Genomic DNA, 18,984 nt, shown 5'->3' with positions numbered 1-18,984 from the left:
AGAATTTGCTGTGGGCAAGCCAACCTACGCACCGTGCAGCGCATTTATATATTTCAAGATAATGAGAGTTAAGATATTTCTGAAATACGTAAATGTTTTGATCGCAAAGACCAGATTTCTGCTTAAAAAAGTAAACTGACATCAGGTAGCATGATTAATTCCAACAGATTGTGTTAATTGTAGTTGACTTAAATTGCTGTACAAATGTGTTGGGGGTTAGAAAACTTTTTTGAATTGTTGGTGTGTGAAATGAGTAAGCAGATAAAGTGTTTAAAAAATCTGTTTGCTCAGGGAGTAATCCAGCCTCTATGACATGATGGAGCAGTAAAGGAATAAAATGTACATTGATCCAGCACTGCATATTTTTTCATTAGTGCATTATGTCTGCTAGTTTGCTCTGCTGCAGAAGTCAGCTGTGACAGACAATGGCTAATTTCATTTTTATCAAAACCTTGCCTTTCTTGTAATTACTAAATAGTGGAAGTTGAAATGTACCATATATTTTGGGGTAAGTCTGTCCTTTTTGAAGGTGGCAGGGTTGAAAAGTACACAGACAGAAAGATGGAACATTTTTGGAGTTCACCATTTTCTGATGGAGGCCAGTAGTATATTGGAAGTGGTAAAGTGCCTCAAATCTAAAAAAGGCTGTGGTTTTGTTAGTTTTTGCTTGGATCCTTTTAACTACTAGACTTTAATCTTTGGGATAAAGTCCTCCTCCTTTCTGTCTTGTGACACTTCCTAAAAGAAAGTGATTATTTATGGTGGTTGCACTCTTACACTAAAATACATATTCAACACTTGCAAACTAGTATCACTAGGAAACAGGAGTTGTTGGAAGCACTAGATGAAAACAGCTCAAAGTAAACCAATACATTTAACATCAAATATTCTCAAGGACTGTTAAGATTAAGTATTGTGAATGAAAGGGGAAGGAAAAGCCACTTCAGCTGGGGATAAGGAATCTAATTAAAAATCGGTATTAAGGATATATAACTTGATCCCACTATCGTGCTCTTTAGAGTAGCATTGTATCAGTTGTAAAGGGGAAGAAGAAGTATCATTAAAGCAGAAATTAAATGTTTTCTCAGATTAAAAGACTGAGATAAGTGAAATGGTGCTGTTGATCTTGGTAGCGAAGTGTCTGATCCCGCAATCCTTGCGAGAGCCATTGGAGACAACAGATGACTTGTCTGAAAAAGGAATGAGAGTTGCAGGATGTAGAATAAAAGATGTGGGCCCCCAACTTGTCACTTTATATTTGAGCATTGATGGCATTTCTGTAAAGTGGAGCAAACTTGTTAAGGGTTTGTATCGTGCTTGATTAGGTAAATTCATTTTAATATCGACCTAGTGAAAATGGAGCTGCGTTCTCTGGAGGACACCCTGAAACTAATACCGACGTGTGAAAACAAACCCAAAATGTTTGTGCAGAAAATTAGTATCAAGTTTTAGGTCACCAGAGACATGTGAAATGCAGCTGGGAGCAGCGGGGCTGGCATAACTCAGCCGGCATCAGCTGCGGAGAGTTGAGAGCCTCTGACCTGCCCGAGCTGCTGCGTGGCGCCAGACACAATCCCCGCTCGCAGGGAGCAGGGCCAGAGCATCCCCCGCGCCCCGGCCCCGCAGAGCACAAAGCGGCGGCGGCGCAGGTGGCCCCGCGGCCGGCGGCACCTGGGCGGGGGCCGGGCGGGCTGCAGGTGGTGCTGCTGAGCCGGGAAGCCGCGCTCCGCCAGGAAATCCCGGCAGGAGCTCCGGAGGGGGCCCTGGGAAACGCGTGCATTTATTCATCGCAAGTGTGCAAGGCTCACCAATTGAGAGGCAGAGGCAGCACTAGTCGGGCTTAGGTATTCCAGCCTCTCTGAATGTAATTTCGGATTTAGATTCAGCGTAAATCCAAAGGGAAAACACTTTATAAGGCTGAAAGCTATGTAGTTGCAACAGCCAGGGTTATGAGCTATCAAAGGCAATTACATTAAAATAGATTATACTGTGTAAATTGAGCCATTTAGAAGGTGAGAACCAAAGAAACAGCCCTCATCCCCCTTCTTTCTAAATTGCAGTTTTAGTTCCTTGCAATTCTGAGGCACAAAAGTAGGTGAGACTGCTTTTATATCTGCAAAGTGCTTTATTTCTGAGTGTAATTCTAACTGAGTGCAATCTAGGTTAAAAGCTGGACAACTGGGTAATTAGAGCTCACTTGCTGCTAAAGGACGATCAGCTGTACCGTAGCTCATTTGTGTTCCCAGAGATTTGCTCTCCTCTCCCCTGAGCGGAGGCTGCTGGAGAAGAAGCATCTGTGCCCGGACTTTTCTTGATTGCGGAGATGATGGTGCTGGACAAGGAGGACGGTAGGTGGGCTAAGATTGTGTAAGCCTGTGCTCGGTCTCTTCTGTGTGCTGCTAATGTAGAAATAAATAGTTTTGAAAGAGATGTGCACTGTGCATTTCAGAATGTTCTGCTCTGAGCTTCTGATGTTTTTCTCTTGTGTAGGTAAAAGCATGCTTGCTCTTTATTTTTTTTTTTAATCTCATCTCTGACATGATCGGACAGCCAAGAAGGGTTTACTCCGGGCTCTGTTTGCTGAAGGACATAGTGGAAACAGCTTGAGGTTTTTTTGTTTTTTTTAAAATATCTATGTAGATTTTTCTTTCTGCAAGTTACTCTAATATATCCATTTTAGCCTGTTTGTTTTAACAGCTTTTATTGTAAATCTAATTTTGAGATTTTTCTTTCCCTTTCATTTGCATGCCATTTAAGTCTCTTTAATGTGTGCCTTTAATATCTATTTCTCACAGCTTTTCTTCATAGCTATAAACATAATGACAATAAGCTAATAAGCCTCTGTGGCAAAAAAAAAAAAAAAAGTGTTGGTTTATGCTAAGAATTTACTCCCTTCTTTTAATAGCAGAGGTGGAGGTTCATTTGGGATGTAAATTCATGAATGAAGCTGAAGGAGAGCTTGACTGATTTTAGGACTTCACATATGCTTATTTTTTTAAGCTGACTAGTCCTTATCAAGGATGCTTAAGGACAACAAATTGATGTGAGGAATATCAGTGTTAGTTAGCAGCCTGAATGACCTGATGCTATCTTTTGCACATTGCCAGGGTGTCAGGGTGTGCAACTTAACTGCTCAGTCATCAGTAGTTTCTGGGATGAAGGTGGTAAGTTCAATCACAACTTTTTAACTTTTGCTGAAGCTGTTTTGTGGCTTAGGTCTTCCCTCATAGCTCGTACGCTGAAAGCAAGGATTAAAACTGAGGCAGAGCAGAAGGCTTCTGCGGCCATCCACATGGACTTCCATCCATGATGCCGCCTCTTGCCAAGGATCTCCGCCTTGGTGGCACTTTGTGCGTGGAAAGTGGGTACTGTATCTTAAATTTTAACAGGCATTTCTACCTGTTATCTCCTTATTTCATTCCACCTGTATAAATGGATAAAGTGGACCATGTAATGGATTTCCCTGATCTTTTAAAATTTATTTCAGGAACCTCTTTAAGTGTTTAAAAAAAAAAGCTTATAGGCTGTTGCCATTCAGAAATAAGAGAAATTACTGAATATTTGTAAGACTGTAGACAGGAAATAGCTTTTCACAGGGAGCAAAAGATCTTGGAGAAATTGGAAGTTGGGTATTTTGGCAGTAGCATTGATTTTACTTGAATATATATATATTGCTTTTTAAAATATTTATGAGAAAAATAACTTGTAATTCAAAGTCACTTACTTTCCTGTGTCAAAGTCATGCTAACTGTGTTTTGTGACTAGTACTGAAAGCTCCTCAGTGCTATGAAGTTGAAATTATATGATTTTTATTCCACAACCCATACCTCTCTTCTAGTATTCTACAACTGAATTAGTACTGCACTGGATAATAATTAGGAAGGCTTGACTATTGAAAGACCAGAAGTCTCCTTGTAAAGTTTATCTTCCCTCTCTCCTTTCCTTGCCTCCCAAAAAAGGGAGTATTTTAGACCTAGCATTTTGAGGTCTTACCTCATTATAAGTTTGATTTCTAAAATTCTTCCTCTGGCATGTTCACGCACGTAAAATTTGAATCTAGTTCCTGGGATGGCATGTGAAGTTTTGTTTCATGAAGCACTTGGGATAATAAAAAAAATGTGGGCTTTTCACAAAGACTTGATACCTTTAAAATGCCCTTCTGAATTTATTCCATGCTAATTAAGTTGGCATCTCAAAACTGTGAAATAATCTTATGTGTGGGGAGAAAAAAACCTAAATCATGGGCTTTATTTCTGTTAAGATATTGTAAGTTCCTTTGTTAACACGGTAGAACTTGAAAAAAAAATGAGTAGATGTGAAGCATCTGTTACACATCTTCTAGATCAGCTTTGCAGTTGACTAGCCTGTGGATAAAAGACATGCTAAGTGCTTGAGTATTGCTTATGCTGGGAAAACAAATGAAGCTAACAGGGTTTCAAAGGCTTTGAAGCAGTGTCACTCTCAGAGGTGTTCAGTTGTTTTCTTTGGCGATATAAGTTGAAGCAAGCTAGTTTACTTTATTAGAGGCATAAGGCTACTCTTGTAACCTTCCTCTGACTAAGATGAATTTGGCTGACTGACCTTATTTCTTGCTGGACCACACGTGTTGTGCTGAGTTTGGGTTTTTTGTTTTTTTTTTTTCCCCTCCTTAGGATTAATCTCTTTTAAAGGGCAGCAGCATTTTCTGTATTTTGTTAAATTTCCGTTTTCAATTTGTGCCTCCCTACAGAACTGTGCTCTGCTATGATGGAGCAATGCAAATCAAGTAGAATAGCCCAAATTAATTCTTCACATTGGCGGCAGTATGATTGCCTGCATGGAATCAATAATGCATCATAGAGGGATCAAATTTTGGAGTATAATGTGTGAATAATGCTTGACACAAAACAAAAATTCAGTCATCATAATAGCAATTAGGAAAAAGCTGCAGCTTATCCCAGCTGTAATCTCTGCTAACAATGAAGCACAGCCTGGTAATCAGCATGTATGGTATGAAATGCACTAATAGAAATCACGGCTCTTTGTTATGTGTGTGGGGGGTGAAAGTTTCCTTTTCAGCTAACTTGTGCTGTGTTAACCAGACATGGCATCCTTCAACCAAATTGTGGAGTGTGTGTGCACTTGTAAAAACACTGATCAGCTGCGTGTTCATACTGATGTTTGCATAGACAGGAGCCCCCCAAATCACAGGTCCTTTGTGTTTTTGAGCAGAACTCTCATTAAACAGATCACAAGAGTAGGCTGAATAAAATATCAGAAGACTCCATTAAACATGTACCTTGGTTTTATATAGAAAGAAAATTTCATAACTTCTTTAAAAATGAAAAGAAAAACATGGATACTCAGTGGTTGTGTGCATTGGGGTTGGAGAATGGGTCTAAGGTTGATGGGAGGTATTTAGGGCAATGAATATTAGGTAATTGGAAACTGGATTAGTAGCAGCAGTTGGGTTCCCTGTTGTGTGAGAGCCCATCTTGCCGCACACAGAAGGTAAAAAACCACGGCATTTGGAATTGGAAAAGCACATAAATGGATTGTATTATGTCAGTGACAGGACTTGTGCCACAGTACACTGGCCAGGACAGCAGGGCTGTGGGCTGGCTTCATGAGGGACTGTGCTAGCTGCCATATGGAGGTACCTATAGATAGGCAGACGGATATGGAGAGACACCTATCTCCAGCAACACAGGTCCAGGCAATCCTGTTCTGCAGATAAAAATCATGATACACACAAGAATACAGCAGGCACAAATTGTGCCACACAGGAAGGAGAGCTGTTCTGCGTGCTGCTGGTGTCTTTTGTTTTCCTTGGAGCATACCTTTCTCAGATGTGTCTATTGAGGAGTCATGCAGAGAGAGAAAGGGAGATGGCAAGGTGGCTTTTCCTCATGTGAAATGGAATTTAACTTTTCTGTTGTCTAATGTTCCTGAAGCTCTCTCTCTTTTTCCCTTTTATCTCCTGTACCTCGGACCTTCTCTGTGGTCCACTGGTGTCTAGCTTACCATGTATGAAGAATCCATACACATCTTTCCAGACATCAGCTTATTCAAAAGCTGACCTATAAAGGTTACCAAAGACTTTATTTTTGCCTCTTTAGCTGAGTTACCTGTTGGTGTTTTGAGGGCTTGATCTTCACACATATGGTTTTGGTGTGATTTTAGAGGTTTGGTCTGGCTTTAGTTCATAACACAGTGTCCTTTTGTGACTCAGAAGTACAGCAATGGATTAATATATTCATGAAGAGGAGATAGAAAGTTGTCAGAGAAGTATTCTAAATAAAATTGGAGCACAATTGGCAGAACATGAGACTTGGTTTGGCCATAAAGGACCAAAAAACATTTGGACTGTTTCTCCAAAGCTGACCAAGTGTGGAGCTAGAGGTAGTTCTTCGTGGAGATGCCCTCTGCCCCTGAAATGGCAAATATGGAAGCATGGCAGAAACACAGGGTAGTGAAGTAATTGCCTAAACCTATTCAAGAAGTGGAGGCTACTGTAGTTGGAGCACTGATAACCCAGATATCCATTTAAAGAAATCTCATCCTATGGGAAGGAGTGAAAGGAGGTAGCAGGCCTAAGGGGAGCAAACTGCTTTGCATAGGAGTATGGCAGGCGATCAAATAGTTCCTAGTGTTTGTTCAGATTAGATAGCTGAAGGATCTGGGTAGGATGTCATCATACGTCATTCCCAGATGGTGTTGACACGTGATAATTGCCTGGTTGACATAACAAGTGTTGAAACAGTGTAAGGACATTTTTCAGCTTGGATAATAGGGCAAAGGAAGCAGCTTGTTCTTGGAAATCAGTTTGCTCTAATTTTGGTTTAATGCAGTAGAAAGTGTACTTGATACCCTGGCAGCAGAATGTAATTTTGGAGTTAGTGTTAAATTTTATTTTCTTTAATAAATACAATGTGAACATGTCAGCCTGTTTGTCATAGCCATTCCAAAAATGCTTTCTTATGGTAGAATCTTCGGAAAAATTCCTTTTAAGAGCAGTGCATTATTAATAAAGTAATCCATTAGGTCTGGTGATAAAGGGTCACAGCAGAGTCTGAAATACATTTCTTAAATGGTTAAGAAATTTATCATGGTTGGAGGATTAATTGATTTCATTTGGAAGCTTTCTTAAGGTTTTCAGGCATTGTGTTTAGAGATGGTTTTATTCGCTTTGGAAATGTGCTTTGCTGCTCAAAGTTTTGCTTCGCTGTCATTAGCATGAACATTTCTGCTAAAGGCAAACTGTTCTTTTAGCATTATGACTGATTGCATCTGTGAGGAGTCCTACTTAGGTAAAGAATATGAAAGTTTATGGCAAATAAGGTATTGTACTTGAAATCAATTCAAAATCAGAATAATGGTATCAAGCATTTAGTGTTGCAGTACAGGAATAAAGAAGGCACTGCAGATGCTGCTAAATGCTGAACTATAAAACTCCAATGGGTCTATATCTTTTAAAAATTGGACAGAATTGTCATCATTTAGAATACCTAGACATAGTTTTAAACCGTATAGAAATCACTGCCCCCAACTTCAATAATGTGCGTAACTGTTGCCAGGGAATGATTTATTCAGTGAATGTAGTTCCTATTCACTGAAGACTTGGGGGTGGAGGGAAGGGCGTTTTGAAATGAAAGTTGTTCACTATTAGATTAACATAATTAAACCTATCTGAGAAGAATTCACCACAGCTACTGCTTTTTAGTTCTCTCTCTCTCTGTGTATGTTTTCTCTGTCCTCCAATGGGATGACTCCCAAGCCCAAGTTTCCAAGCACACTGTGGGGTGCTATCCATGCAAATAGATGCTCAACATTCCAGTGAATGTTCTTGCAAACTACTTTCTACTTACATTCCATATTAAAGCAGATAATGGGTGCTCATGTCCAAATTTGGAGGGTTTTTAAGTTTCATTGAACATTTTCAAATTCTTTACACCAGTGTTCAGAGTTTCTTGTGTGCTAATCAAACTCTGAAAGGGTGTTTTGAGCAGTGAAAGTAGTATTTGTCTTCTTTTTAAAAATTTATATCAACAGTTCTAGTTTCTCTTAAAGAAAAAGTGGATGATTGTTGCATATTCATGATTGAACTGCAGAGAACTTGGACCAGAATTAAACAATTAACCCTCTCGCCAACATCCATTTGAGTAGAAGCCAGGGATGTTCCTACTTGGTTTATTATGGATCTGAGATATAGAAATGTATTCCGGAGGACTGTGTTTCTAATAAATAAAAAGACATAATGAGAATGTAACTGGGAAGGAAGACAAAAGCAGCCATGCTTTAAATTGTTAATGATGGTGCCAGTGGCTGCAGCTTTACCACAGCTGTTTAAATTGATCAGCTAGTGAAAATGTTTTGTTTTGGCATTTTCCCTGCATGTGCAACTCTTTCGAAGGGACTTTTGGAAGCTTTTCAAAGGGGAATCATGATCTTTTTTTAAACTAGGCTTAGAGCACCAAAGTTTCCAGTATTTTGGAATCCAATATTTAAGGATGCAGTTCAGTTTTTCTTTTGTAAAGTTTCTGGCTGATGAGCCATTATTTCTCCTAGATTTCCTTTAACATTTTAACACTTTTTTCCCCTCCACAAATACTACAAATTACTCCCTAGCCATAAAATCTAGGCACTAGCATACTTCCTAGCTGTCCTTTTTTCTTTTTTTTTTTTCCCCCATCTCTATTTTACTGATGCTACAGTTTGATCAGAACAGCAGGAAGGGGCTATGTTGATTTGCTATGCATCTTTTGGTCAAGCATCCAGTGTGAAATTGTTGTATAAAATGTACTTTTTCAGAGAGAACTCACTCCTAATTTCATTCCTAGTTGGCTCTACCTTGCAGCTGAAGTAGGTTAAGCCACATCTCTCTATCGCTTGTATCCTTTCCTTCCGTTCCAGAGAAGTGGGTATACCTTTCAAAAAGATGCCATCTCTTCAAGGCAGGTAGGGAGGAGAAGATTGGACTTTCTGTGTGTTCACAAGTGATGTGGTAGAGATGTTTGGGCAGAGGACTGGCTTGAGCTGGTGAGCCTTGGTGTCTTTTCCAGAGCACCTCCTGCCTTGAGCTTGTGAGCAGACCTGCCTGGGACCTTGTGTGAAGCCTTTTCCTGGCATTCCTGGTGGCAGGTGACTCCTGGACAGGCCATGCCTTAGATGATGTTGAGCAGCCAGGTTTCTGCATTAATGTACTTGCACTGAGGGTGGGTACTGAACATTATTCAGGATCCATTATATATTTATCTTTATACTCCTTTGTGGAAAATGATTTCTGTAAGTACCCTGTTACGGTTATGAAAGCCTAAATAAGCATCAGTCTCAAACCCTTTGACCTGTCTGCACAGAATGGAGATCTATTTTGAGAAGGACTCCTTTATATCTGTTTTTACTCCATGCCCTTCCATTCATTTGCCTATACAAAGCAGTAAAGGGTAAAACCAAAGTAACATAAATTGGTCTGTCTTCCTGAATCCATGTCTCGCTAATGTACCCAGATTAACTCAACTGTAAATTGTCTCCTTTGGATGTTGTGTCTTGCTAAAAGTTTCCTATATGATTCATGATTTGGATTGCTTTTAACAGCTATTGGCTAAGCAATATGGTAAATGTACAAGGTGATGCAATTGGCATTAGTGAGAGGATGCACAGGAGCATGTAATGCAGTCAATACTACATTAACTACTGATGCCCAATTACAGAAACTGGAAGAGTGGCTTTTAGGAGCATTAGGACTTGCAGAAGAGCTGAGATCACCTGCCGCTCCTTGCCTAAAAGCTTCACCCTTTATGCGCTGGGATCAAAGCAAACATTTAGTTGCTATTTTGTCATGTATAACAACGAAGGTATTCCCCCCCCCCTTTTTTTTCCCCAAAAAGTGTCACACTCATGCTTTTAGCACATGTAAAATCCTATCTCTGTATTTCAAGACTCTACTTCCATTTCCTGGGGCAAGACTTTATTTGAATAAAAACTCTTTAACCACCTCTGCATTTATTGTTTCTCTGAAGCTCACTATTTCAGCTAGTTTTTCTTTTCAAGAAATACTAAGTGATATTTAGAGTGTCCTATTTCAGTGTGCCAGAGTGGGCTCCCCATTGCTCCCCCCAGCTTCTTTCCCTTTTCTAAACTGTATGTGATTGTTTGTGACCTCAGCTGGTTCCAAGTCTCTAAAAAGTGTTTTAAAATACAACCAGATACCACATAAAACAGGATATTTGAGCGTGCAACCTTTCTGCAGTCGACATTCAGAAATTAAGCACACATTGTTTCCACCACTGCTTTTAAACCCATTTGCAGGAGACAGCAAAGGACCACATTATACTAAAAAACAGTGCATACTTTCAGATTGAGCTGTGTGATCACAGCTTCTAAATCTATTCTAAAAATAATGAGCAATGTCACTGTTGCATGGCAAAGCTAGCAACCCACAAAGTTACTCTGGACTGGGAGCGAGATGGGAAATTAAGCAGCTCTAAGAACACTGACATATTTTAATATAAAAGACAGGTGGCAGGTGGCTTATTGCTCTTGTCGCAGCATTTGTCTTTACTTCCAGCTATGATATTTGGCATGTCACTGCTGCTTTTAATCCTCAAAGCATTTTGCAGTACTGAGGAATTTGTGCACCCCAAGTGATCATCTCCTTGAACTCCAGCCTGGATATCTGGGGGATATGCCTGACCCCATTGAGGCATGGGTGGACTTCTGTGTTTTAGCTGTCCCTGGTTTGTTCTTCTCTGCTGGGCCTGGGTCCCAGCTTGCCTCCTGTCCCATGCTGGGCTAGGAGGTCATACCTCTGCAGAAGAAGGGAGAGATAACTTCTGGATCTCCTGGGAAGGACAGAGGGCTATTGAAGCAATTGCTCTCCTTAACTGTTTTGGGGGCAGTTTTATTGATCGCCTCTCAATTGGCAATTTTAATTTTGGGGTTTTTTTTAATCTCTGAGGTCCAGTCCAAGCAATTGCAAATTGTTGAAGAAAAGCCTTTGCTGTCTTCCTGCCATAATGATGAGCATTGGTTACGTTCCCTTCCTGCTTCTGCCGTGACTGAGTGCGAGTCTGGCCCCCCCTCTTCCATTTTCGGGGGACAACAGAAAAAACGGGGTAAGGCTGTGCTGTAAAACATCCTGACAGTCTACAGGCATTTCCTCAGTGACCTTTTTTTTTTTTTTTTTTTGGTAGATGGTGCCTTAACTTCTTAGCCAGCAGTTGTGTTGGTCGTCCATGTGTTTGGTGCGAAGCCCCCCGGAGCTGTGCCCCATAGCAGGCTACAGGGCCGGGCTGTTTGCTGCGCCCGGAGGCAGAGGAGGAGCCTGTTATTTTTAAGTCCGACTGTTGCTTTCAGGTGCCAGTCGATGCTCTTTTGAACGTCTGGGGGAGGAGAGCAGAAGGTGACCTGCTGGTTTTCCCCTTGCACTAATGTGTTTAAAAGGTGGCACCAGCAGCGAGGGCGTGAGGGGAACTCGGCTGAGCTGTGCCTTCAGCACGCTTGAAACGCAGACAAGTATCCTGAGCTTGATGCACTTTCCAAGCTGTACAAACAATATTTGAAAAGTCTGAAGTACCCAGCAGGGCAAGTCAAAACGTCCTTGAGCAACTTTGTATTTAGACAGTGTTTTCTCTTTGCCTTTGATCAGGAAGGAACAGATGTGCCTCCTCTCATGTGTGTGTTTGTGCACACCCCCTGATGTACGAGCATTCCCTGTCCTTGTGCAGGGCTGCAGTATTTAGGGTATGCTGTTATTCCTCTTTGTTCTTTCTTATTACTGTTGTTCTGTTGCTTTTGTTGTTGATGTTGATTTCCCAGGGAATCTAAGTTGGAATTTAAAGAGGTCGGGCTAAACAAGGTTTTAACTTACTCTCGCTCATTTCCTTATCTCTCTTTAACTTGGATAGAGTCGAAAAAGAATATGTATATAGTAATGCTCCCTTTAAAAAAAAAGTATGCATATATATAAGCGATTCCTTGACTAGTTTTTTGGGGGGCAGGTTTTGAGCATTTGGTCTAAGTGGGCTGCTCAGTGAAATTTGTACATTCATAAAATAGCTGATTGAAAAGCAATATTTCAGATAAATACAAGCCAGCGATCTATCAGCAGTTGTAATAAAAGCTGGGCTTCAGGCTGTGATTTTATTTTGAAATAATAAGAATTGCTTTATTCTTTTTACTTGAGTTACCATGGTAATTCTGTCGTGTAGCAGTGTTATATTGATTTAGAAAGTGGACAGTAATATTTCTTTTGTGTTATTCTGTTTCTAGGGGTTGATTTCTAATTTCCACTTGGAGATTACTTTTATAAATTTCTTAAGTCCTTCCACTTTTTTCTCTAGCAGTGTAATTTTCCTCTCACACATTGCTATTTTCTGAGCTTATTGGTTTGCTCTTATTTTAAATTAAACTTGCTGGTTTCAAATATTGAAATGACATCTTTGTCTGTGTCTGTACTTTGGTTTAGCAAAATATTACAGTCTGCTGTCTTATGCTTAATAATTTAAGGGAAGCTTTATGTCTGCCATCAGTGGTTGTTGGTAACTCATGACTAAACCAACACAGAGCTCAAGCCTCTGACATTTTAATACCATGTAATGGTGCTTCCACCCTGCACACTGTTTGGGTTTTTCTTTAATCTGCCTTGTATGTGTCCTAAAAAGAATGCCAATTAAATTCTGAAGAGATCAGGAGGAGCTTTTGGGTGGAGCTGGGTCTTGGCCACTTTAGGTCTCTGTCACTCTTGAAAGAACCTCTGGTTTTATCTATGGCACAGGTACCATTCCTGGCTACCCATATTTCTCTTGCAATTAAGAAGCTTCAAGTTTTCTAGAGGCAGAATTTTGACTTCCAGAAGTGCTTGTACACACTCAGTGACTGGTAAAAAGTAACAAACTCCTTTAGCTCTGTATAGGATTGTTGTATAAGATTTTCCCAACCATTCTGATTCTGTGCTACCTTAGCTATGGAGCACTGCTCTTAGATTGCTGCTGCTTTAAGAAATGACAGTCTAAACATGATGTGGCTGTTCCTTGTGGTATCTCTTGTGTGTGGTTTTTTTTTTTTTTGTTGGTTTTTTTTGTTTGTTTTTTTTGGTTTTTTTTTTGAATGAGAAATAATGGTTCTATTCTGAACCTGGGAGGAGAGGGGAAATGAACCTCAAGCATCACTGTCTTCCAAAGTGGTGTTTTAGATCCTCAAACCAAAGCCATGAATTCTGCTTTCAAAGAGGAGTCATTCAGATGAACTTTTAGTACAGAGGGTGGGATATCTACTTTGTGAGGACTAAGGACAGATTTCCTGATGCTATTAAACCACCACTGGTAGGTTTTGTGGTGCAAGTAGCTGGCAGGAGTGAGACTGAAGCCATGTGCTGTTGCCCCCTGGTTTCATTCCTATATGAAGCTCACAACAGTAAGAAAAGGAGCCCAGGAGCCCCATCTGATCTCTTTGGGGATCATTGGAACATCTAAAAGCAAGAATTACCACCAGCTAGAGAGGGCAGAGGAGGAGGAAAAGGGTGGCTTGGACAGATGATAGTTGACCTCAAAAGGACTGAGGTGTGAAGTAGCTGGTAAAAGGTAAATGCAATCCTGGAATGAATTGAACAAGAAATTGCTAATAATGATTCCTGTTAATAATGCTGAAGAGAGGCACTGGTAGACCTTGTCTGCTATGAGTAACTTGCAGATCCCTCAAGCTAAGTGACAGTAAATTCACGTGGAAGTAGGGGCGGAGAAGATGCTTATGAAGAGAAATCTGTGCTTCAACTCATCTGCCTTTGCAAACTGAAGAGTGACTGGTCTGGAGAAGCACCAGGAACAAAGGAAAAGTGGAGTTTTTTTACCCCAAAACATTAGAACAAGTAGTTGGAAATGGCTAAGAATGTTTCTAGGCTAGCAATTTAAAAGCTGCTGGGCTTCTGGTCTCTTAGATCTGCTTTCCTCAGAGGGTAGTGGAGGCATGAAGCTGACTTGCTTGCGTTAGAGAAAGGGATGGTGCAATAGCCTCTGGCTGCAGGAGCTGGGACTCACTAGTCCTTCTCATCAGTCCATGTTGAGGCATTTATGTCACAGCCTGTGAAGCTCTGTCAATGTTTCCATAAAACCCCTGTATTTTCATGAACATTCATTTATGGAGAAAGTCTGCATGTAAGATCCTGCCTGAGGTTACCTTTTTCTTCCCTATTAAAATTTTATAAACCTGTCACTTGGCTGGGAATTTTAGTTTTCTGTGAAAGAGAAATAGAAGGGGGGCCCTGATGGGGAAGCATAGAGGTTATAGTGTCATTTTCTTCCTCATTGCTCCCTTTAAAAATAAATAAATAAATATGTAAAAAGGCACAAGCTACAATCTTACGGGTGAACTCCTTGATGAGAATGGCAAAAGCCATGTCTGCAGGTTCTGAACTTCTTTTCAGTGATGTGATTTGGTTTGATCTGAGTGTGAAAATGCATAAGCAGCTGCTGCTCCCAGAAGTCTCCCCTAGCTTTCCTGTGTGCAGGTGTTGCCTGTACTGTTCAGCTTGAGAGCAGTGATCCACAAACTTTAAACCCTTCAAATGGGTCCTGACCTGTGAGGCTGTAATGGCCTTCAGAGCCTTTACGGCCCATCAGATGATGTCTGTTACACATTAGTCTGTAATAGCTCCAGAATAAATAACTTCATTTTCTAAAATATTTTTTTAATCAGTAATTATATCTCTCCACAACGGAGTGCAGTGTCTCCTCATGCTAAAGCACAGTTTTAAAGTAATGCAACAAGAGACTGTTTAATGTCTCTGACAGTCTTGGTGCTGAGCACAGGTCCTCTGGTTTTTTTCTTCAGTGTTTTCTTTCTTGTTCCTTACTCGTATTCCAGCAAATCCATGCTACCAGGAGCTGGCATCTCACTCCAGATTCTCTGTGATGTGATAAACAAATACCTCATATTTTGGGGTCTTCTCAAAATAATGATCTTGTCTTCCTCATCACAGTTGCTTTTCAGGAAGAGCTGATAATTTGCAATCTTCTTGGTAGGGCTCTGTGCTCAAGAGAGTAATCTTGCTACGGTGGGGAAAAGGACCAGATGATTTAATGGACTTTTTTTATAATCATTGCATTCTGTATCTGATCTTTTTGTGGGATACAATGCTGCCTGCATCCTAAGTTGGGATTTGGGTTCACTACCCCCTACCTGAAATGCATTTTCTTTCCCTATGGTTCGTTCAATTATAACTCTAGGATATATCTTCTGGGACTGAGTAATTGGCTAGGTCAGAAGTAATCTTTATTTTCACTAGAGAGATGTTTACAAACTGATGCTGTAGTATCTCTTTAAAACCCACTGAGAATCTGATTAAAGGCCTGAGGATCTTCTGCAAAGATTGCCTGCTCCCAGTTGACTTGAAAGGGTCAGCATGCTGTCACAGTTTCGACGACTAAGAATTAACTTAAGGCTGATTCAAATGCTACTCTCTGTGTACAGCATTGATTGGACTGCTTTCAGATGGCAAGAGGTAACTTTATCCTGCAGCATGTGTGAACTCCATTTAGTTAAATAGGGAAGCTGAATGAATATGCTTGCTTGTGGCAAGGGAGCTCAAAGGTGAACACATTCTACCTCTTCTGCCCTGAATTAAATACTTTGGGGAGAATGGGAGAGAAACATAATTCTTGTGGTAGCCTGCTTGGGATACTGACCGCTGCAGCGTTCTTCAGCAAGTTCAGCTCCTAAGTATCACAAAATCTTCCCTTCTCTTCCTCTGTGCACAGTCTACCCCGTGGGCTTGACCATAATGAGATGGGATTGCTTGTAGTGGAAATGGCAGCAGAGTGCTCTTTTGAATGGGAAAATAAACCCCAGACAAAATAAAATTAGCTTGGTGCAGCACTATCGCTGCTCCTTTTTCAGGAATTGAAGATTTTTAACCTGGTTTCATGTGAGCATCAGTGTTCAAAGGCATCATGAATAAATGTGGGAATGACATTAATGGTGCTGACTCACACAAGGCTGTGGGGTTTGTGGCGTCACACTTGCAGTTGCTAGCCTTGGAGTAGCTTTTAAAAAGGTCCTGCTGAATGCAGCTGCCTCACACAGCTGCTCAGTGAGAGATGGGCTCAGTGGGAAGCAATGCCAGGCTGCAGACTGGTGTATTCCTGCTCCATCAGGGTCTGGACCAAAGCATGCACTGCTGCTGCTCCCACTGCAGCTGAGCCTGTCATGTGGAAGTTCTGCTGAGCTTTCTTATGGAAAGAAAGTGGGCTGGGCTGTGGTGTGCTCCTTACCCCCTGTCAGCCTCCTCACCAGTGGCTCCTTGAAATGATGGAGCATCCAGGGATGGTGCTCCACCAGCATTAAAACTTCAGCCAGGACACAGGGGCCAGCTAGTGTAAGTCAGCCAGCATCTTGCAGAAGGTGGGGATTCCTGATTTCCTGCCTCCTGTGATGTCTGGTACACTGAAGACCTTCCTGGTGACAGTCACAGCACTGAGGCCCTTCTAGGGGTTTGATAGAGACGTCAGTGCTGTTCCCAACTGAACAATCCCAAGTGTTTGGTGCATCTATGTTAAAGAGACCACATTTCCCTGAGCAATTTCTTAGGGATTCTTCTGGGTCGCCTTGGGGTGAGTGCAATGTGGCTGTAAGCCAATATCACAGGCTAAACGAAAACCTTGGTGGTTTTTTGGTTTTTGGTGTGGTTTTTTTTTCTTTTTTTTTTTTTTTTCCTTTTCTTTTTTTTTTTTTTTTCTTTTTTTGTCTTGCAACTGTTGTAACAAATCCAGGAAGAAAAGATGCTGGAAATGCTGACAGGCTCTGAGTTAGAGCAAGCAGAGAGGCCATGCTTCAGTAATGTACTGCTCAGCTTTAATTGTGCCCAGTGCAATTTCTGTGTTCTCCATGGGCACTTGGCCACGCTCGCATCCAGAGTTGCAATTTGCCAGTGGTCACTCTCAGAAGAAAAATACGTGTTGGCAGGATCCTCAGCGAGCTGATGGCAACAACTGCACCAGCCAAGGTGGAGGAAAAGGGAATTATTTTGATGCCTCCTGAAGGTGACCAGCTATGAAGTCAGACAGTTTCCATCTGCAAGACTTGAAAAATGACACCAGAGATTGACAGTCATGTCCTCACTTCACATGTACTCCCAGACTGCAGGGGCTACTGCCCTGTGGTCACAACAGTAGTTTACTTGTGGCATGTTTCACTGTACACAACTGAATCAGTTTTCTGTACAGTAAACAAAGCTCTGATTGCTTCTTGAGACAAATATTTTCACCATCTTTTGCCACCGTAAACTTTTTACCAAATCACAGTGCACTAAGGAGCTGTGGATATGCTGCAGTAGCCCCCGTGCTGCACTTGATGGATACTTGGCGATTGCTTCTGCTTTTTTCATCCTGTCTTTTTTCTGCTCAAGTTGGTTGGCTCCTTCCTTGTCACTGCACGTGCTCCAAGTGTTTTAGTCTCCAATGATTACTTGTTTGACTTGTTTCCCACCCTACTCCCACCCCAAGCAGGTAGATAAAAATTTGGGCCTGACAAATCCCCTGACAAATGCTGAACTGTACCTACGGTTTTTTAGTGTGTGCTGTTCTCATTCAGCTTGTGAGCTTGCAGCACTGACTCTCCAAAGAATGCTCCTTCATGATGCTTAATCAAAGAAAGCAACCATTTCTTGGTCTTAGCTCAAGTTTCTATCAGATCTACAGAACAAGTCAATTGTGAAGATGATTACTCTGGTCCCTGCTACAAGGGAAGGTCATAAGAGTTGTTACAGTACCAACTGTAAACAGTGTGACAAGTCTCGTTCTGTTTCAATTAAATGAATACTCTTCAAATGGTATTAACCTAGTTAAAATTTTGCTTATGAAAGCAAGATCTGTAAAACAAGGCAGGTAGGTGCCTATTACTGTTTGAAGTTGTATGAGAATGCAGGAGGAGGAGTTGATTTTGAACTTTCCTCATGCTGCATATCATGATCAACTGCTTGAGGCAACTTTAACATCTGAATGATTTCGTCATTAAAGGAGTAGTGTTGATAGCAGAGCTGTGTTTACTCAGCATTTCTCTGCCAGCTCTCAGAGCACTCCTTCCACTTAAGTGTTTACCCTTAAGTTCAGGAGAGATGCTTACCCAGTGAAGGAAATGTTTTGCACATCCTGTGGATGCCGAATAGTAGGATTTTCATGAAATAAATGCTGAAAATGCTTTCTATGTCCTGGAAGAAATCACTAAGACATCATGTAGGAAGAAAAACCTGACAGGACTTGATGCTGCTTGTGTTTTTATTTTTATGGTACTTTGCTGTGTAGGTCAGTGTATGCCTAGAGAAGAGTAAGAAATAGCCTTTAAGTTAGTACGTTTGAATTAAGCATCAAGAAAAAGATTGAGAAGGGCAATGAGAGTGTGGCAACTTTCACAAAATAGCAGCAGCATTTTGGTAATCCATGGTGGAATGAAATTCTGGGCTCCAGATCTCAGGTGTGAATGCTACATGTTGAATTGCAAAAAAATCCATGTTAAGTTCATGTGACTCTTGCTGCAGTACCAGACCCAAGGGCAGATCAGCATGGGTGCTGGCTGTCAGTCTGTTTCCAGTTTATTTTGGGACTAAGATTTTGTGCTTCAAATGCTAGTCTGGCTGTGCTTTTTTGTATCACTTATGCAATTTAACATGTCATCCTCACCCCACCCCTTGCTTGATTTACTCTGCTATGTACTATGTATTATGGTAAAGTGCTTTTCCTCTAAAATAGGGAAAACCAATTTGGGAACATTGCACAAACCAAATAAGGTACATGATGATGTTTTAAAAATATTAGCAAAGAGATATGCAACAAGGCACATTTCCATTATCTTTGGAAATGTGGAAGTAAACTGGATCTCTGTGTCTTGGAGGAGGTAAGTGTAGTCACCAAGGAGAAGGGATGCATGAGTTTAAACCAGGCATGCTGGGGGTTTTGTGGGTTTCTGGTTTTACTGGCTCCAAGTCAGAAGAAATTATGCAGGGGGGATGTGGAACCT

General features: G+C 41.0%; 1 protein-coding gene across 6 annotated transcripts in view; it reads left to right on the top strand.

The window, feature by feature from the left end:
• Positions 1–18,984, top strand: part of LMO1 (LIM domain only 1) — a 239,377-nt gene that overhangs the window by 182,549 nt on the left and 37,844 nt on the right. The window contains exons 1-2 of one of the 6 annotated variants that reach the window (XM_053946249.1): positions 1,828–1,844; positions 2,247–2,348. The exons of 2 other annotated variants lie outside the window; for them this stretch is intronic. In XM_053946249.1, the coding sequence (XP_053802224.1) occupies positions 2,324–2,348 (25 nt within the window). In that variant the 5' untranslated portion in view covers positions 1,828–1,844; positions 2,247–2,323. Of the gene's footprint in view, positions 1–1,827; positions 1,845–1,865; positions 2,349–2,437; positions 2,491–18,984 lie in introns of those variants that run through there. 3 more of the 6 variants (XM_053946248.1, XM_053946247.1, XM_053946246.1) reach the window with 3 other exon arrangements.

Source organism: Vidua chalybeata, chromosome 6 (genome assembly GCF_026979565.1).
Source record: "Vidua chalybeata isolate OUT-0048 chromosome 6, bVidCha1 merged haplotype, whole genome shotgun sequence".
Lineage (NCBI taxonomy): Eukaryota > Metazoa > Chordata > Aves > Passeriformes > Viduidae > Vidua > Vidua chalybeata.
Note: the sequence above shows the minus strand (reverse complement) of the source record. Positions and strands in the feature narration are given on the sequence as shown.